A 17,822-nucleotide genomic window follows, 5' to 3' on the forward strand; every position below is an offset into this window, starting at 1 on the left:
TCTATTGATTACAATTATAGGCTAAAGGTTGAATACTATTTTTTGGAAAAATAAAATTAGACATGTTGTTTAAAATAAGTTACCTAACACTTCATAAAAACTGGAATTAATCCTTATACTTTTATATTTTACTATCCTAATTAATTACCTATATTTTCATAACCACATTAAAACCTAATGTATGAAATATTGAAAAGCTTGGTTTTGCTAAGCCAAAAGTTGACCTTGCTTTAAATTTAAAAAAAAAATTAATACCTACAGTTGAAAGGCTTCTAAACTATCAAATACAATTGAAACTTTTTTAGTTTAAAGACTCATTAAATATTATCATTATGACCTCACCTCTGGCATTTTAGGGCAGTTGATATGAGAAGTTGGTTTTTGATAAACCTGTAATAGAATAGAATCTTCTATCTTATACCCCAAATCTTTTATATATTGTTTAAAAGTGTGTCTTAAATTAATAGGTGATATAAACCCTACAGTTTTGGTCAAAAATAAATAAAAACTGATCCAATTCATGCTCAAGCAATGACAATAAATATTGAACTTTGAATCTACTCACCTTTTGACAGCACTACAGCTTGATTCCTTGCAGTTTTTTTTACAAGATTATGAATATTTTAATAATTCGGGGCACCTCGGGGCAAAAAAAAACTAGTTTTAATCTTATAATTGTACATTCTATATCCACGGAAAGCTGTTTATAATACGATGTGAGAAATAACTAATAACATTATCCTCACAGAATTTTTTTTTTCAATTTTGAAAATTTTGCTACCTCTTTTCTTTAAATGACCATATAGTTTCATATTTTTAACATTAACACCTTTGGATGTAAATATCATTCAATTGTAAAAAAGCGCTATATTTGGTTTAAGTAATATTCATTTATACAGCTTTTTTTTCAAAATTGTAATTTAAATGATACCATATGGGAAAAATTTTCGAGCATGAGAACCATTTATTATGAAATATGTGATACATATGATTTTCATTTATTTTCATATTTTTGACACTTTGGTTTTTGACCATGAGAAACATTTTTTAGAAATTTAATTTTATTAACGTTTGATCATTTATTACCTAAGGAAAAAAAAATTCATTTATTCTAAATTTTGTTTTATTAAACAACTCAGGCCCATAGTTTGAATTTTAAGTATTTTAATTTATAAAGATATCAAATGTGATATATGTTATGAAAAGTTTACAACTCAAAATGAACATGATATGCACATGAAGAAACACGAAGAAAATCCAAACTTTAGGGACACTCAAATTTTGGTTTACGGTTTATTATGGTAACTGACTTGATATCACTTTAAGCAGAGTTAAAATTTTATTAGAATAAGGATTATCATCAAGCTAGTGATCAAAAATGTTTTGTGCCAAAACTGATCTACCTATTTTTTTTTCAGCTTTTTTTGTTAACGTGGCTTGTTTGCTTAAGATATGCTATCTTATACAATTTTGTTATGGTATTAAGGTTAACCAGAATAAAAACATTTTGTTTACGATCAAGTGAAAATTATATTCTTATATTTTACACTAATTTAGGTATTATAATGAAACATTCTAATTCCTGTGCCTGATCTCTCTGTTGAAGAACTGAAAAGCTGAAAGAATGTTGATGGTTTCTTTTTCTTGTTCTCCAGAATTGCCTGTCTTGGCACACTCTGTGTTCCTGAATACTTCAAACACGTTGTCTTTTCATTCTAAATTACATTTAAACCACACACACAACAAATCCAATTTCAAGACCTTTCAGCAGGTTATAAATACTCTAATTTCATATTTATTAATTTAAGTATTGAATCTAGATATTAAATGTGATATTTGTTATGAAAAATTCACTACACAAAACGAGCATGAAATGCATATGAAGAAGCACGCAGAGAATCCTAATTTCAGGGACGCTACAATTTTGCTAATATTGATGAGATTCTTTCAGGATCCAAGAAAATTCAACATTTCAGGATTTCGGCTCCAATTTTTTTAAAGTTAAAGGAGGAGGTGAATAAGAATGGTTTCAAATTTTTTTTTTGCAGCAGAAAACAGCGGGAGTGGCGGTCACTGATAATTTAAAAAGTAACTTTGGCCCTGTAATAGCTTAAATCCCAAGTTTGCTCAATTTTGGTCAGTGTCTCAAGTACCCCCAACCCCCCACCCCCTCTCTGCCCAGATCATTCTTATTCACATCCTCAATATTAAAATAAAGGTTAATTTAGTGGAGCAAAACTATTCTATAATTATCCTGTGTCTGTTACTCAAACTGGAAATGTTTAGATATTTCCTAATCTATCTTATCAACCAATCTAATGGAAGTTTTATGAAATTCATCTAATAATAACAATTAACTATTTCATCTACTTTAGTACTGCCTAAAATAATATGATTTTTTTTATTTCTATTTACTATTTAAAATATCAATACTTTAATTTTTTTAAATAAAAAATTTTGTTGGGGTTTTTTTTCTAGGGGAAATTGTTTTTGGGAGGGAGGTGGTTCCCTTCCCCCAAAATAGTTATAAACCTTCCAGGAGATATGATAAGCTAAATTTGAAAGGAGAACCATATTGGTTCAGTGGTTAGCAAGATCCTGATGCACACAGATCCTGTTACTGAATATTATAGGAAATCTCACTTAATATCTGGATGTTTGATGAAAATCTTTGTTTCAAATTTGTACCCAGAAATAGGCAGATTACAGGATTTTTGCAGGATGTCCACAGATTAACAGGCTATTGTTTATTTCAATGTGGATCCATAATGCTCAAATCCAGGCGGGTTGTGGAGATCTAGAATGTTTTTGTGCTATTGAATAAATAGATAACTATTTTATTTACAGAGAGTAAAACATGGTTTACTTACAGATGTTTAATGTCTTTGAAAAAAAATACATTAAGGAGGGGGTGGGTTTAATGCAACCATCTCGTAATCAATGATTAAATGGCACTTAGAATCCGAATTTCGTTTTAAAATTTGGCATGAGTAATCCTTGATAGGTCTAATTTCCCTAAATTGAACAAAATAGTTGGAAAAGTAACCGTTGGCTGCTCAGCTGTTTGGCCATTTTTTTCCTATTTTCATGTTAAATCCGTTACGAAACCTATCTCCACATAATATATTTTGCTTCTCCAAAACGTTGTCAAATGGTTCTAGCTGGTAGTTGCTGGTACTAGAAATTTAAAAATAGTTTTTGGTATCATCTCACATGATTTAAGGCTTAAATGTTACAAAAAGTTGAAACCTACGTAAGTTATGACTAATTTGCCCTAATAATAGCCAAAAAGGCTAAACATTACTTTTCAACTTTTTGTTCAATTTAGGGAAAATAGGCCTATCCAGGATTTCTCATGCCAAGTTTCATGATGAAATTTGAATTCTTATTGCCATTTTATCATTGATTACAAGATGGTTGCATTAACCCCCCCTCTATAATTAAGGTGTATTTAAATATTTCTCTAAATATGATACTGATCACTGATAGGTGATAGATGACCCATGTTAAATCTGAACTAGCAAATAACTTCAAATATTTTGTCTTTGTTTTAACAATTAACCAACACAAGAATCTAGAGATACTCAGTTGTTATTGGAAATGTAAGTTTTTATGAATATAAGCATATAATTTGTTTTCTATGTGGGGTATTAGGTCTCATTGTGGCAGTCTTATAGCAGTTAGATCAATGTATTTCTTGCAGGTTTCCTTAAATGGAGTAAGGTTGAAGAGAAATTCTAATTTGACATAATTTCTTTCTTGTCTCTTTGAAAAAAATGTCTGATATCTATACAAATTTCAACATTTATTTTTCTTGTGTAAACAAAATATTCTTTTTAGCTATTGTAGATTATATTAACACTTTCCCAATTGAGGTAGTGAACCAACAAACCTAACTTTTAAATTTGTCAGTTGGGTGGATACAGCCCCCTTTAGCTCCCCCTTCTGCATGCCTATGCTCCAGTCTTTATCAAAAATGATCATTATTATATATTTATTTTCAGACCTTTTTTCCCAACTAATCACCTATCACTTCAACATTATTTTTAGAAATATTTATAAAGATCAACTTAAAGAAATTTAATGTTTTTTAAATAGGTAAAATGGTCTAAAGATTTAATTAGCATTTTTGCACCTGGTTGACTCTTAAACTAAATGAAGTTTTTTAGTTAAAAAATACCTGTTGATGAATTAAAGTAGTCAAGGTAAAGATTTAATGTAATCATTTTTGGCAAGACAAGAGCATTGCAAAATAAATTATGGGTTGTATAAGAATCTTTATGTTTGTTATATAGACCATTAAAAATTTTATTCAACATAATTAATGCAATAATGCATATTAGAACATTGTTATCATATAGGCTTTACTTAAATAATAGAGTAGGATACCTTAGGTTTTAGTTTTATTTGTTGAATCAGTTTGGGATTTTTGTTTAAAGTAAACTGTGTATAAATATTCCTTTCAAAATATTAGGATTCTATGCATAAATGCATTTTAGAACAATGTTTTCATACAGACTTTATAAATTTTATAAATATAAAGAAGTAAGTTATTTACATCTATGCAATACTTAGGTATATTTGTTAAATCAGTTTGGGAGTTTTATTTTAAGTAAATGGTGTGGAAATATTCTTTACAAAACATTAGAATTTTGTGCAAAAATGTATTTTAGAACATTGTTTTCATACAGGCTTTGTAAACTTTATAAATATGAAGATGTAAGTTGATTATATCTGCCGGCTTCTCAAAAATAATAGAGAAAAATAATAGAGTAGAATACCTTAGGTATATTTGTCGAATCAGTTTGGGAGTTTTATGTTAGGTAAACAGAGTAGAAATATCCTTAACAAAATAATATAATTTTATGCAAAAATGCATATTAGAACATTGTTTTCATACATGCTATATATAGAACTAAGTTAATTATATCTACAGGCTTCACAAAAATAATAGAGTAGAATACCTTAGGTATATATGTTGAATCAGTTTGGGAGTTTTGTTGAAAGTAAACAGTGTAGAAATTCTATGCAAAAATGCATTTTAGAACATTGTTTTCATACAGGCTTTGTAAACTTTATAAATATAAAGAAGTAAGTTATTTACATCTATGCATCACTTAGGTATATTTGTTAAATCAGTTTGGGAGTTTTATTTTAAGTAAACGGTGAGGAAATATTCTTTACAAAATATTAGAATTTTGTGCAAAAATGCATTTTAGACCATTGTTTTCATACAGGCTTTATAAAACTCTATAATTATAAAGAAGTAAGTTAATTACACATATGCGTCGCAACCAAAATTGTAGAACATTGACATTTATACAGACCAACGCGTAAGAAGAACATAAAGTGTGACATTTGTGGACGATGCTTCCTCAATCCCCAGGAATAGATTTATCCAATCTGATTAGTGTTGTTGTCTATAATACAAAGTAGATTGATGTCTGTCTGTCTGTTCGTCTCTCCCTTAAGATCTTGGTAACCACAGAACCGATAGGATTCTACTAGTCCTGTGGTGGTTTTAGGCTATTTTCTTGGGGGGTGGGACAACCCCGAAAAACAAAAATTCCCTCATCCCATTTTTTTAGGTAGGCTGTATCAGTACCTATTTATTAAAAACAAATTCTGCAGTAGGTAGCCTGTAGCAGTGACTATTATTTTAACAAATTCAACAGGAGGGTTGACTTAGGCCCACAAACAGGCGCAACTCATTACCATTACAACTTTGGGGACTTTTATTGAATTCTGATTGCTTGGCTCATTAAGTGCAGTTCAAACCTCTAATCTAAATCTACAGAAGGTGTAATTTTCAGTCTCATCATTGGGGATGTATTTGCATTTATTGGCCATTGTCTTATCCCTTTAGATCCCTTGGTAATGGTATTGCCTTGTGTGTTCCGGGGAGGGGGGACATTAGACTGTAAATTACACTAGTCTTTTCCTAATCGTTGGCCTAACAACTTAGATGGATTTTGATTGGTTGGTTTATTGGGTTCAGTGTCTTCAAACGTTTCAACCAATGGATAAATAAATCTGCTTTGTGTGTGTAGGACATTTTTGTTATTCATCTTATTATAGACAGCTTTCCGCTGATATTAAAATGAAAAAGAGAGGGGTAGGTTATGTGTTAAAAGATAAAAACAGTAGTAAAACGATAAAAATTTATGTTAACTTTAAAAAAAATTGTCTATAGTTCTTTTCAATAAGGAATGCACATATTTAGTGAATATTATCGTTCTACTACTATTTTTAACCCTTAAAACACACACCTTTACGGATTCTACCAGAAACATACCCCTCTCTTATTGGATAAAAAACAAGTTGTGTAAGCCCTGAGACCTTTAGATCACTGGATAAATCTATAATGTGTGCGTGTAGGACTATGGTGTTCATATTTGTAAACACTTCTCCTGTGACACATGTGACGCCAGCTTCTTGAAGAGACGTAACCTGGAGGTGCACAAGCGAGCCCACGCGGGAGAGCAGATCTACTCTTGCGACATATGCGAGGCTCTCTTCACTAAAAGGTAACATTTTACTAGGGCTTGACCGGATATCTGGCCAATGCCCGATATCCGGCAAATACCGGATATCCGGCTGGATAACATATCCGGCTGATTTCTATTGCCTGATGTCTGCTATCCGGCCGGATATTATGCAAATTGCCGGATATCCGGCCGAATAACCGTAAACCCGGCATTAGAAATCAGCCTGATATCCGGTATCCGGATAGTTTCAATATCCGGCACTGTATGCGAGGCTCTCTTCATTAAAAGGTGACATTTTACTTGTCATTTAATACTACATGAAGGGAGGGGACATTGGAATTGAAATTCAACTGGTTCCAAAAGTTTTTATATTTTCATAAGTCTAGTATCTTGAAAGTCCGTCCGTACGTCTGTCAGTCCCTAAATAAACGAATTCTGCTTTAGGAAAGCGCTGTACTGTCACAAGAGGGCTACCCACGAGATGGATAAGAGAATATCTAGCTGTCCGTCCGTCTTTTAGTAACTTAAAAGTCCGTCCGTACGTGCGTCCGTCAGTCACTAAATAAACGAATTTTGCTTTAGGAAAGCGCCTTACTGTCGTAAGAGATGGACAAGAGAAAATTCAGTTGTCCGTCTGTTTACCTTTTTGTATCTTAAAAGTCCGTCCGTACGTACGTCTGTCAGTCTCTAAAAAACGAGTACACGTATATTATTTTAGGAAAGCGCTTTATTGTCACAAGAGGGTTACCCACGAGATGGACAAGAGAATGAGCATCTGTTTGTCTTTTAGTACCCTAAAAGTCCGTCCGTCCGTACGTCTGTCAGTCCCTAAATAAACGAAATCTGCTTTAGGAAAGCGCTGTACTGTCACAAAAGGGCTACCCATGAAATGGACAAGAGAAAATCTATATATCCGTCTGCCTTAAGTATCTTGAAAGTCCGTCCGTCCGTATGTCTGTCAGTCCCTAAATAAACGAATTCTGCTTTAGGAAAGCGCTGTACTGTCACAAGAGGGCTACCCACGAGATGGACAAGAGGAAGTACAAGTGTGACGTCTGTGGCCTCATGTTCTTGAACCCCTGTAAAGTTGAGAAGCACAAGCTCATCCATACCAATGAGAAGCCCGTTAAGGTAGGTTGAAGGGGTAATTTTGTGTATCATCAATGGGGATGTACAGTAAGACCCACGAAAAAGTATTTTTAAGGTTTACAGCCTTTTTTTTCTTTATGTATCATCAAATGTAGCATATGTCCTTGTTCTCTATACAATTTTACACAAGATAAAGAAATAAAATAATTTCACGTAAGTATTTCATCCATACTGTAAGTAGCCCGTTAAGGTAGAGGGTTAATTTTGTGCATCATCAATGAGGATGTATATAATGTTAATTTATCTGCCATTGTGTGATCATTGGACTGCAAATTAGTCCCCAAAGTCTTTTCGTATTTGTTGGCTTAACAACCTTGGGGACCTTTATTGAATTTTGATTGGTTAGGTCATTAAGTTGAGTGTTCATACATTTCAACCACTAATTGTAATATATAGAAGGGGTTATTTTGTGTAGCATCATTGGGGGATGTACATCAATTTATTATCTTATCCCTTTAGATCCTGGGTAGGAGTAGGGTAAGGGGGGGGAAATTTCGGTTTTTTTCGGTTTTTTTGAAAAAAAAATGGGGTAAATATTAATATTTTCAAATGAAACCAAGACCAGTAGAAAGCTTACGGAAAGGACTATCAGGTCCTAAAAGGACATTATCCTAGGACTTTTAGAAGTTGGCCGAAATTGACTGCAAAAAAGTTACCGATATTTCCCCACCACCGGGGGAAATATCGGTAATTTTTTTCAACCTAAAAAAAATCGATGAAAAACGGCCAAACGGCCAGTCAAACATATATAATCATAATTAGTATAGGTTATAGGGATTATCCACAAAAAGTTTCATAATGATCGGACTATTCCTTCTATGTTAAAAATGAATTTTTTTGAAAGACGCGAATTTTTTATTTTTTTTCGAAAAATTTTTTTAAAAAAACTTAAAATTAATATAAGAAAAAAACGTATTTTATTACTTTTTAGGCCTGATCCTAAAAAAGCTCACATTGAACTATAGATTTAGCCCAAAAAACATGAAAATTGATTAAAAATTGACCTCAAAAATTGAATTTGAAGCAAAAGTGTCATCTTTGCAAAAATTCTTGACTACATTTTAACCTTAAAAAAATCGATGAAAAAAGGCCAAACGATTAAACAAGCGTAATAAATCATAATTAGTATAGGTGATTGGGATTAACCACAAAAAAATTCATAAAGATTGGACTATTCCTCCTATGTCAAAAATATTTTTTTTTCAAAGGACCAGAAATTTAGATTTTTTCCTCGCAAAATTTTGATTCAAAAAATAAAATTAATTTTTTTTTTGTTTTTTATCTGTTCTATTCATTTTTAGGCCTAATTCTTAAAAAGTCCATATGGAATAATAGATTTGACAAAAGAAAACATGAAAACATGACCTTAAAAGTTGAATTTTAATTTCTTTTGAAATTACCGATTTTTCCCCCGGCGCCAACTTTGGTCATTTTTGGAAAAAATATTAACCCGATTTTAAAGCTCTCAACGGATTTGGAAAAAGCGGGCAATTTCTAGTTCAAAAAGTTTTTCAGATCAGCTCTAGGTCTTACCAATTTTTGTGTATGTCGATCTTTACACACCTACTAAAAAATTTTTGGAAAAAAAAAATTTTCGTCCGACTTTGAGACCCAATAAGTACCCTTAATATTCATCCCACAAAAAATTCATTTTATACTTTTTTGTAGGCAATTTAATAAGGAACAAATTTGCTTCTATGTTTTTTTCTGTCATTTGAAAGGAACATGGAGAAAAAGGTCATTTAATGAAGGTAGGTCGAAATTACCGAGAATAGCCCCTTACCGAAACTTCCCCCCCCCCCTTACCCTATAATATATTGCCTTGATCAGGTAGGGGACATTAGACTGTAAATTACACTAGTACCCAAAGTCTTTTCGTATTCGTTGGGGACTGTTATTGAATTTTGATTGGTTAGGTCATTCAGTATAGTATTCATACATTTCAACCATTAATTATAATATACAGAAGGGGTAATTTTTTGTAGCATCATTGGGGGATGTACATCAATTTATTGGCCATTGTCTTATCCCTTTAGATCCCTGGGTAGGAGCAGATATTGACTTGGTTCAAGGGAGGGGTCATTAGACTAAATTACACTAGTACCCAAAGTCTTTACTTATTTGTTGGCTTTACAACCTTGAAGACCTTTTATTTAATTTTGATTGGTTAGTTCAATTTAAATTAACTACTAATTGTAATATAAAGAAGGGGTAGTTTTGTGTAGCATCATTGGAAATTACGTTCGTTTGTCGTACCATCTGATAATATATATTTTGTTTCAGTGCGCCCAGTGCCCGAAATCCTTCAAAGACAAGGAGAGGTTGAAACATCATATTGCCTACCATCACACAAAGGAACACAACACTTATAAAAATAGCATAAAACCATCCTTTTTGTCTGACGTTTACTTCCATCCTATAAATAGCACTTATACCTAACAGAAAATCAACCCTTTGATTGCACAACTTTAATGTATTTAATGATTGCTTTTGACTGTTTATTGAACAAGGCATTCCTCGTACTCAAAAAAATAAAAATCCGGTATCCACGGATTAATCCGTTTCATTTTTGGGCGTTTTTTTGTAAGAATCCTAATCCGGTCAAAAATTGGACGGATTTCCAACCTTAATTCTAACATGTTTTATTTTATTTCTTAAGTTAAGTAGCAAAGATTAATCCTTTGGTTTAGAACAACATGTTCAAATCTAAGAGGTTTATCATTGATGGGATGATTTTAAAATTGAGGTTTAACATTGATGGGATGATTTTAACATTGATAGGATGATTTCAACATTGTGGTTTAACATTGCTGGGATGATTTTAACATTGAGGTTTATTTTGATGAGAAGATTTTAACATAAAGGACTAATATTGCTGGGATGATTTTAACAAGTGTTGTCATGTCTGTCTCTAGGAGGCGCCCCACATACCCTGTATCAGTTGTGACAGGATGTTCAGAGATTCTTCTCAGGTAACTATTCCGGGACATATCCGCTGGATTAGAACCGGTTCTTAGTAATACTATCCGCATAATATCCGCGGAAAGCTGTCTATAATACAGAGCGATAAATATAGATTCAAGGTGCTAGTTATGTTTTTAGCTAATTGCAAAAATGTCCCCATGGCGGCGTTTTTTTTATTTTTATTTTATTTTTGTCTATTTCTCTGGGGAGGGTGGTCGCACCCTCCCCCAAAATAGTTATAAACCTTAAGAAAAGCTACCCTGTTAAGGAGAACCCAATCGGTTCAGCGGTTAGCGAGATCCTTCGGTACAAACATACAAACACATCCTGTTACTTTATTATAAGGATTTTCCATTTTCCAAGAATACAACTTATTTTGTCTGATATGTGTCCATAGGTATCGATTGAGGGAGGGGACATTGGAGTGTTAATTAACACTTGAACTCAAGGTTTTAAAACCATGTTGGTTGGTTCTACTGTCCATACAACCAATAATGTTATTTTAATTTTATTTCTTTATAATCATTGGTGTGTATTCTGCCAAAGATTCATTTTTTTGCCCCGGCTGCAAATTATTTCACCCCCCCCCCCTCATCCCCTTAGTTTTTTTTCCAAGGTTGGGGAAAAAATTAAAAAAATATATCAGTAGGTACTCATTATTTTGTTCACCCCCCACCCCTTAGCAGGGGATTCTTTGCAGAATATACATCAATGTCTTATCCCTTAATAATACTAGTCCCCAAAGTCTTATAAAACCCTTTTCTTATTTATTGAATTTTGATTGGTTGATTCATTTAGTTGAGTGCCCAAACGTTTCAACCACTAATTGTAATCTATGTACCGAGTATTTTTGTTTATCATCATTGGAGATGTACAATGAACATCGTCTAATCCATTTAGAAACCTTATTTTTTTAGTAGCGAAGCTACTCTATATTTCACTTTGTGTGTCCGTCAGTACGTCTGTAACGCTATGGGGGACATTAAATTTACTCAGCTGCAACTAAACAGATGAAGATCTTTTAATAACCTTTGGGGACTTTTATTAAATTTTGATTGGTTGGTTTATTTAGTTGTGTTCAAACGTTTCAACTACTAATTGTATTATATACAGAAGGGGTAATTTTGTATATCACCATTGGGGATGTACATATATTTAACGGCCAATGTCTTATCCCTTTAGATCCCTGGATGTAATGAGTATTTTCTTAGGGTTGGAAGGGGGGGGGGTGGACAAACAATGATTAATTAAAATATATGCCCGATTATAATAAACAAAATCTCATCCCCATTATTATTATTACAGATGAAGATCCACAGAGAATCTGGTGAATGCGACATGAAGAAAGAATTGCACGCGTCGGGTATCTCCCACCCCCTCCCACTACCCCTAGTACCCACCAAAGTTGAAAGCTAATCGGCCACACGCCGCCACACCGGTTGAGCACGCCGCAACACCGGCTGTACATACCGCCACATCGGCTGAGCGTGCCGCCACACTGGCTGTGCTTGCTGCCACACTGGTTAAGCATGCCGCCACACAAGCTGAGCATACCGCCACACAAGCTGAGCATACCGCCACACTGGCTGAGCATGCCGCCACTCCGGTTGAGCATGCCGCGACACTGGCGTAAGACCCCGCCACTCTCAGCTACATACTAAGTGTGTCCAAAAACACTGTGTAAAATGTAAATAGAATGAAATGTAAAAATTATTGTACAAAAATCATTTGTATTATCTACCTAAGTAGGATGTTAAACATAAAATAGACTTAAAATTTAACTTTTAGCATTTTACCTATTATTGATTTGAAGCCATGAAAAGTATCACATGTCTAGTTTTAGGTCCAAAACAGGTTTTAGGCCATTTGGCATAATACTTAAATTTAATTTTAATGTGGATTATTGCTTGCTGGTTCTAGGCTATATATTTTGGGTGAGAAATATGAAATTGTTTGTTGAATGTAGTTCTATAAAAGTATTCGGATCATGGAAAGAAAACGAAGTTGGGGGTTTCGTCGTATTTCTACAGTAGCTTTTCTTCTATTTTTAGCCCCTGCGGGGGGCTCTAGCCCAGCGGGGCATATTTTCTAACCCTGCGGGACAATCATCAACATTTACCTAGCCTAACCTAAAATAACCTATTAAAAGCTACTGTGGTGAAAATACGTTGAAACCCACAACTTCGTTTTCTTTCCATGATCCAATTATTCTAATGATCTGTGTACACATACGAGCTTAGAGGGGGGAGGGGGGGGGGGGGAGGTAACCCTTTAAGTGTAAAAAAAACATTTTTTTTGTCTCATAAGGGGTTACATCTCCCCCCCCCCTTTTTTCTGTGCGTGTATATGTGCTTTATTATTATATCAAGTATGTAAATATAAAAATTTCTTCCTCCCACTCCCCCCCCCCCAAAAAAAAAGGAAGGGGGGTTATAATTCTATTTTCTATTACTTTCAACATTAACATTAATAATGTTTTTGTTAATTCATGTAGACATCCCGTAAAACTTTTAGAATCTTCATAAGGAGTCTTAAGTGTTAAGACAATGGAATATATGGGATTAGGGTTGGGCCGGATACTTTTTTGGCCGGATACCGGATATCCGGCTGATTTATAATGCCGGATATCCGGTTACGGCCGGATATCTGGCCAACGTTCGATATCCGGCAAATTACCGGATATTCGCCCGGATATCCGGCGTCAAAAATTAGCCGGATATCTTGTAACCGGATAGTTTTAATATCTAGTATCCGGTCGGATATTGAAAATGGCCGGATAACCGGCCAAACCAGATATACGGCCCAACCCTAAGACAATGGAATATATGGGATGTACGTACCCAATGAAGATAATCAAAATTATCTCAAAGTTTTTAATATATTTGTTATGTATTATTTGTAAATTGTCACATTGCCGTAATATTCAAAAACTTTTTATACTAATAATTTCAAAAGGTATACACAAAGGGTAATTTTGTTGGTCATCATTTGGGATATACAATAATTTATCGTCCATTGTCTTATCCCTTAAGATTCCTTGTAAACATATAAGCAAGATTACAAAAATACAAAAATTTCAACCTTTCTTTTAAGAATAACCCAAAGAATATGTACATAAAAAGAGAGGGGTATGTTTCTGGTAGAATCTGTAAAGGTATGTGTTTTAAGGCTTATAAATAGTAGTAAAACGATAATATTCACTAAATATGTGTATTTCTTATTGAAAAGAACTATAGACAAAAAAATCTTAAAAAGTTAACTTAAATTTTTATCGTTCTACTAATGTTTTTAACTCATAACATATAACCTTTCAGGATTTTACCAGAAATCTACCCCTCTCTTAATTATAAAATGTTTTATTAGGAATATCTACTTTTTATAAAAATAAACTAACGCATTTTAAATTATAAATTAAGTTTATTAATATCTGCAGAAAGCTGTATATAATACAATGCGATAAATAAGTATTATCGCATTGTATTATAGACAGCTTTCCACTGATAGTAAAATAAAAATTTGGTATTAATTTTATGATATACATGTTATTCATAAGTAATTGTCTACAATACGAGATTTTTCAGTATGGCTAAGAGCCGGTTCTAATCCAGCGGTTTCGAAGTCATACTGAAATATTCATCTTAAAAAAATACTCTTTTTATTTATTTTTTATTGAAAATAAAAGCATTTTATTAATAATTTAATTGTTAAAAATATACATATAATGTTTTTATTATGTGGAATTAGACTGGTTTGTTCTGTTTTATCATACTAAATTTTTTTAAACCCAAAAATAGACTTTTTTCCCCCTTCTTAAATCTAAAAATGCTCATAAATCAACTGTTAAATGAATTTTAATATAATATTTAATGTATTTTTAAAGGGAAGTTAATTTTTATTTTATCGTATTTTAAACGATAATGTTTCAATTACAGAGGTGGATACTTTAAAAAGAATCTTATGTTAATACTTAATAGCCCTTTTATGATTTTATTTAATTTTTGAAGTTTTTTTATGTGATTTTCGAGGGTTTTTAACACAAAAAAATGCCTCAACAGTTATCCTAATATTTTTTAAGAATCTACCTTGGTATAAAAAATCATTCTTTTTTGCTTTAAATACGACAAAGGGGTGGTTGCAAGAAATGCATTTTAACTGAATTTAGTGAACCGCATATTTTTTCCTAGTTAATGGGTTAAACTACATTTATATGGCATATATTTGAAAGAATTTCAATTTTCTACCACGTAGTTTTTAAAATATCGAGACTTGAAAATCGTTTTTTTTGTGATATATGCATATGCAATTTTCAAGTCTTGTTATTTTAAAAACTACGTGGTAGAAAATTGAAATTCTTTCAAATATATGCCATATAAATGTAGTTTAACAAATTAACTAGGAAAAAATATGCGGTTCACTAAATTAAGTTAAAATGCATTTCGTGCAACTACCCCTTTAAGTATCATGTTTTCATAATATTGCACAAACGGGAATAGGTTTTTTAATTATTCTGTCAAAATAAAGATCACATGGAAAAATTGGGGTATAGTCTTTAATGGCAACGCCTCTTAAGGGGCGTTCCGTCGTATTTTCACAGTAGCTTTTCCCTTATTTCTAGACCCTGCAGGGGACTCTAATCCTGCGGGGCAATAACTTAACCTAAAGGAACCTAACAAAAGCTACTGTGAAAATATGATATAACGTCCCTCAAGAGGCGTTGCCACGAAAGGAACCCAAAAATTGTGATTTAAATACCTTCTTCAATTATTGTTTATTATAATAGTTCCCAAAGTTTTATAATAACGTTTTCGTATTCATTGTCTTGACAACTTTCGGGACTTTAATCAATTTAGATCTGTTGGTTCATTAAGTTGAGTGTCCTGACCTGACGTTCCATTCCATTCCATGATCTATTCCAGCATAATTAATATTATGAAAATACGATGATAAGTATTTCTCGCATCGTGCTATAAACAGCTTTCCGCGGATATAAAATTTACAATTATGCCGAAGGCACGGGCTAAAAAAACTGGTTTTAATCTCATGACTACATTTTATATTCGTAGAAAACTGGATATAATACGATGCTCTACATAATTGTTTCGTATGGATGAGAACCGGTTCTAATCCACCGGAAATTAATCGGTTTCGAATGAATACGAGAAATAAGTATTAGGTGCCTCATATTATATGTAAAATTTTGTAAATCTTACTTACAATTTAATTATATAGCACTGACCCCACCTCCATAATTTTGAACAAAGATTAAAATCTTATGTTAATAACCCTTCTGTAATTTTATTTATTTTTTGTAGACTTTTAATGTTATTTTGGAGGATTTTTCACAAAAACAATTTTGCCTCGCCAGCGACCCTATTTTTTAAGAATCAACCTCTTAAATTTTCGTTACCCTTCCAATATTGCGTATAACGGCGTACAATTTTAAGAAACAGCATTTTCTAAAGCATCATCCGTTATATCATTTATGGTGGGGGGTTATAAATGCTCCATAATTAAGTTCTTTTTTTCGTTCTATGCAATTATTAGATTTTTAGTTATGCTATTACTCGTGTTGTATATAAATATAATATATTTAATCCTTAATTTTTTAAAAAGTGAATCTTTTCTATAATTAGGGTCAGTCCGTCCGTAACGGATAGCTTTATTTGTTAATTTAGGCATGTTAGAATTGTCCTATCGATTTCAAACTTTGCATGGTGATTCCTGTTGTAGTATAGGTACAATTTAGAAAGCGTAGCAACTCTAGGTAATCGTTACCAGAATGTCTGTACGTCCAGTTTAAATATGTATTAATATAAAATCCGAGAGCCGGCTCATTGGAGAATTTTAAAGAGCCATTGTTGAATCTTATATGTAAAAGATTTTAGCTAAGATAAGCACCAAGTCATAAATACCTTGATCTAGAGATAAACATTGGAATCTAATATGTAGTGGCTCTCAATATTTTTTTTAGAGCCAGTTTAAGAGTTTTCACATATGAAAACCAAAAATGTCTTGTTTAAATCACACAACCTTTCCAAAGATTTTGATAAAATTGATTAAAAGGATGAAATTATTCAAAATTAGCACAGCATGATAAGTAATAATAATATTTTTTTTCTTTTTCAGTATTCAGAATGAAATATGAAATAATTTTCATTTTAGTATTTTTTTTATAAAACTACAATTAAGGTCGTCCGTTCGTAACGGTTAGCTCTTTTTGTTAATTTAAAAATTGAGGTGATAGGTTCGAATGTAAGACTGACACTAGATCATAACTAAAGTTATTAAAAATCCTCTCTACTTTGGATTTGTCATGTGATCGTCATAAACAGTTAGAGAAGGGATAATGCCTTGGCCTTTAAAAAGGCGCAACTCGTTAACAATTACAGTTAGAACTTTTCAGAAAAAAATTCGTGCAATCAAAGGGTTAATTGTTTGTTGGACAGTATTTTACGTAAATGATAACGAAATTTTCAATAACAGAGTAGCTTCATTATGAATTTAATAATTTTATGTAATTTGATAATTTATTCATCACCACATAAATGTTAGATTAAAAGCATATTCAAATCTCCCCTACTGCAAAGTATTTCTGTTTCTTTAATCATATAAAATGATGTGCTATCTCGTCCGCACAGCTAAATGTGTTGACGGGTTCCCATAAAAAAAAAACTTTATTTATCGGTTCAGCGGTTAGCAAGATCCTTCACTACAGACAAAAAAAGCTTACTACTTTATAGAATAGGATGGAGTGGAAGAGGAGGGGGGGGGGGAGAAGGAAATATGGGCTGTTTATTACACTAGTACCCAAAGTTTTATAATAATGTTTTCTTATTTGTTGGCTTAACAACTTGGGTGACCAAAGTGAATTTGATTGGTTGGTTAATTCAGTGTTCAACTACTAATTTTCATCTACAGAAGGGGTAATTTTGTGCATTATCATTTGTTTTTTTAAGCATATCTTACAAAGGTTGGAAGAGTTTTCAAGTTCACTTAGTAATAAAAGTGAACTTGTAAAAGAAAAAGTAAATAACACATTAGGACAGAAATATGTAATCAAAAATTGTTATTAGATGTTTAGTTTATGTGCTTGATATGATTTTTTTCTAAACATAATGACAAAAATTACTTTTTTTGCAAACCATCTAGTAAATCTTCCCAAATCCCTCCTACCTAACCCTTCCTATCAGTTTCTTTTCTAAGATTTAAAGATTTCAATAC

At 32.4% G+C, this 17,822-nt stretch overlaps 1 protein-coding gene and 1 long non-coding RNA gene across 7 annotated transcripts in view; both read left to right on the forward strand.

The window, feature by feature from the left end:
• LOC145307633 (uncharacterized) overlaps nucleotides 1–12,382 on the forward strand; it is a 35,174-nt gene extending 22,792 nt beyond the window's left edge. For 5 of the 6 annotated variants that reach the window (XM_080150112.1, XM_080150110.1, XM_080150113.1 and 2 more), the window contains 6 exons: nucleotides 5,326–5,384; nucleotides 6,377–6,527; nucleotides 7,478–7,619; nucleotides 9,921–9,990; nucleotides 10,551–10,609; nucleotides 11,907–12,382. In XM_080150112.1, coding sequence (XP_080006238.1) covers nucleotides 5,326–5,384; nucleotides 6,377–6,527; nucleotides 7,478–7,619; nucleotides 9,921–9,990; nucleotides 10,551–10,609; nucleotides 11,907–12,017 — 592 coding nt within the window. In that variant the 3' untranslated portion in view covers nucleotides 12,018–12,382. Of the gene's footprint in view, nucleotides 1–1,175; nucleotides 1,267–5,323; nucleotides 5,385–6,376; nucleotides 6,528–7,477; nucleotides 7,620–9,920; nucleotides 9,991–10,550; nucleotides 10,610–11,906 lie in introns of all 6 variants that reach the window. The other variant, XM_080150111.1, reaches the window with a different exon arrangement.
• Nucleotides 12,383–12,963: 581 nt separating this feature from the next.
• On the forward strand, nucleotides 12,964–16,202 carry LOC145307635 (uncharacterized). The gene is made up of 2 exons (XR_013875537.1): nucleotides 12,964–15,800; nucleotides 16,146–16,202. It is a non-coding gene; the product is annotated as an uncharacterized LOC145307635 (long non-coding RNA).
• Nucleotides 16,203–17,822: the final 1,620 nt, after the last annotated feature.

Source organism: Acartia tonsa, chromosome 15 (assembly GCF_053477335.1).
Source record: "Acartia tonsa isolate MP-2025a chromosome 15, ASM5347733v1, whole genome shotgun sequence".
NCBI lineage: Eukaryota > Metazoa > Arthropoda > Copepoda > Calanoida > Acartiidae > Acartia > Acartia tonsa.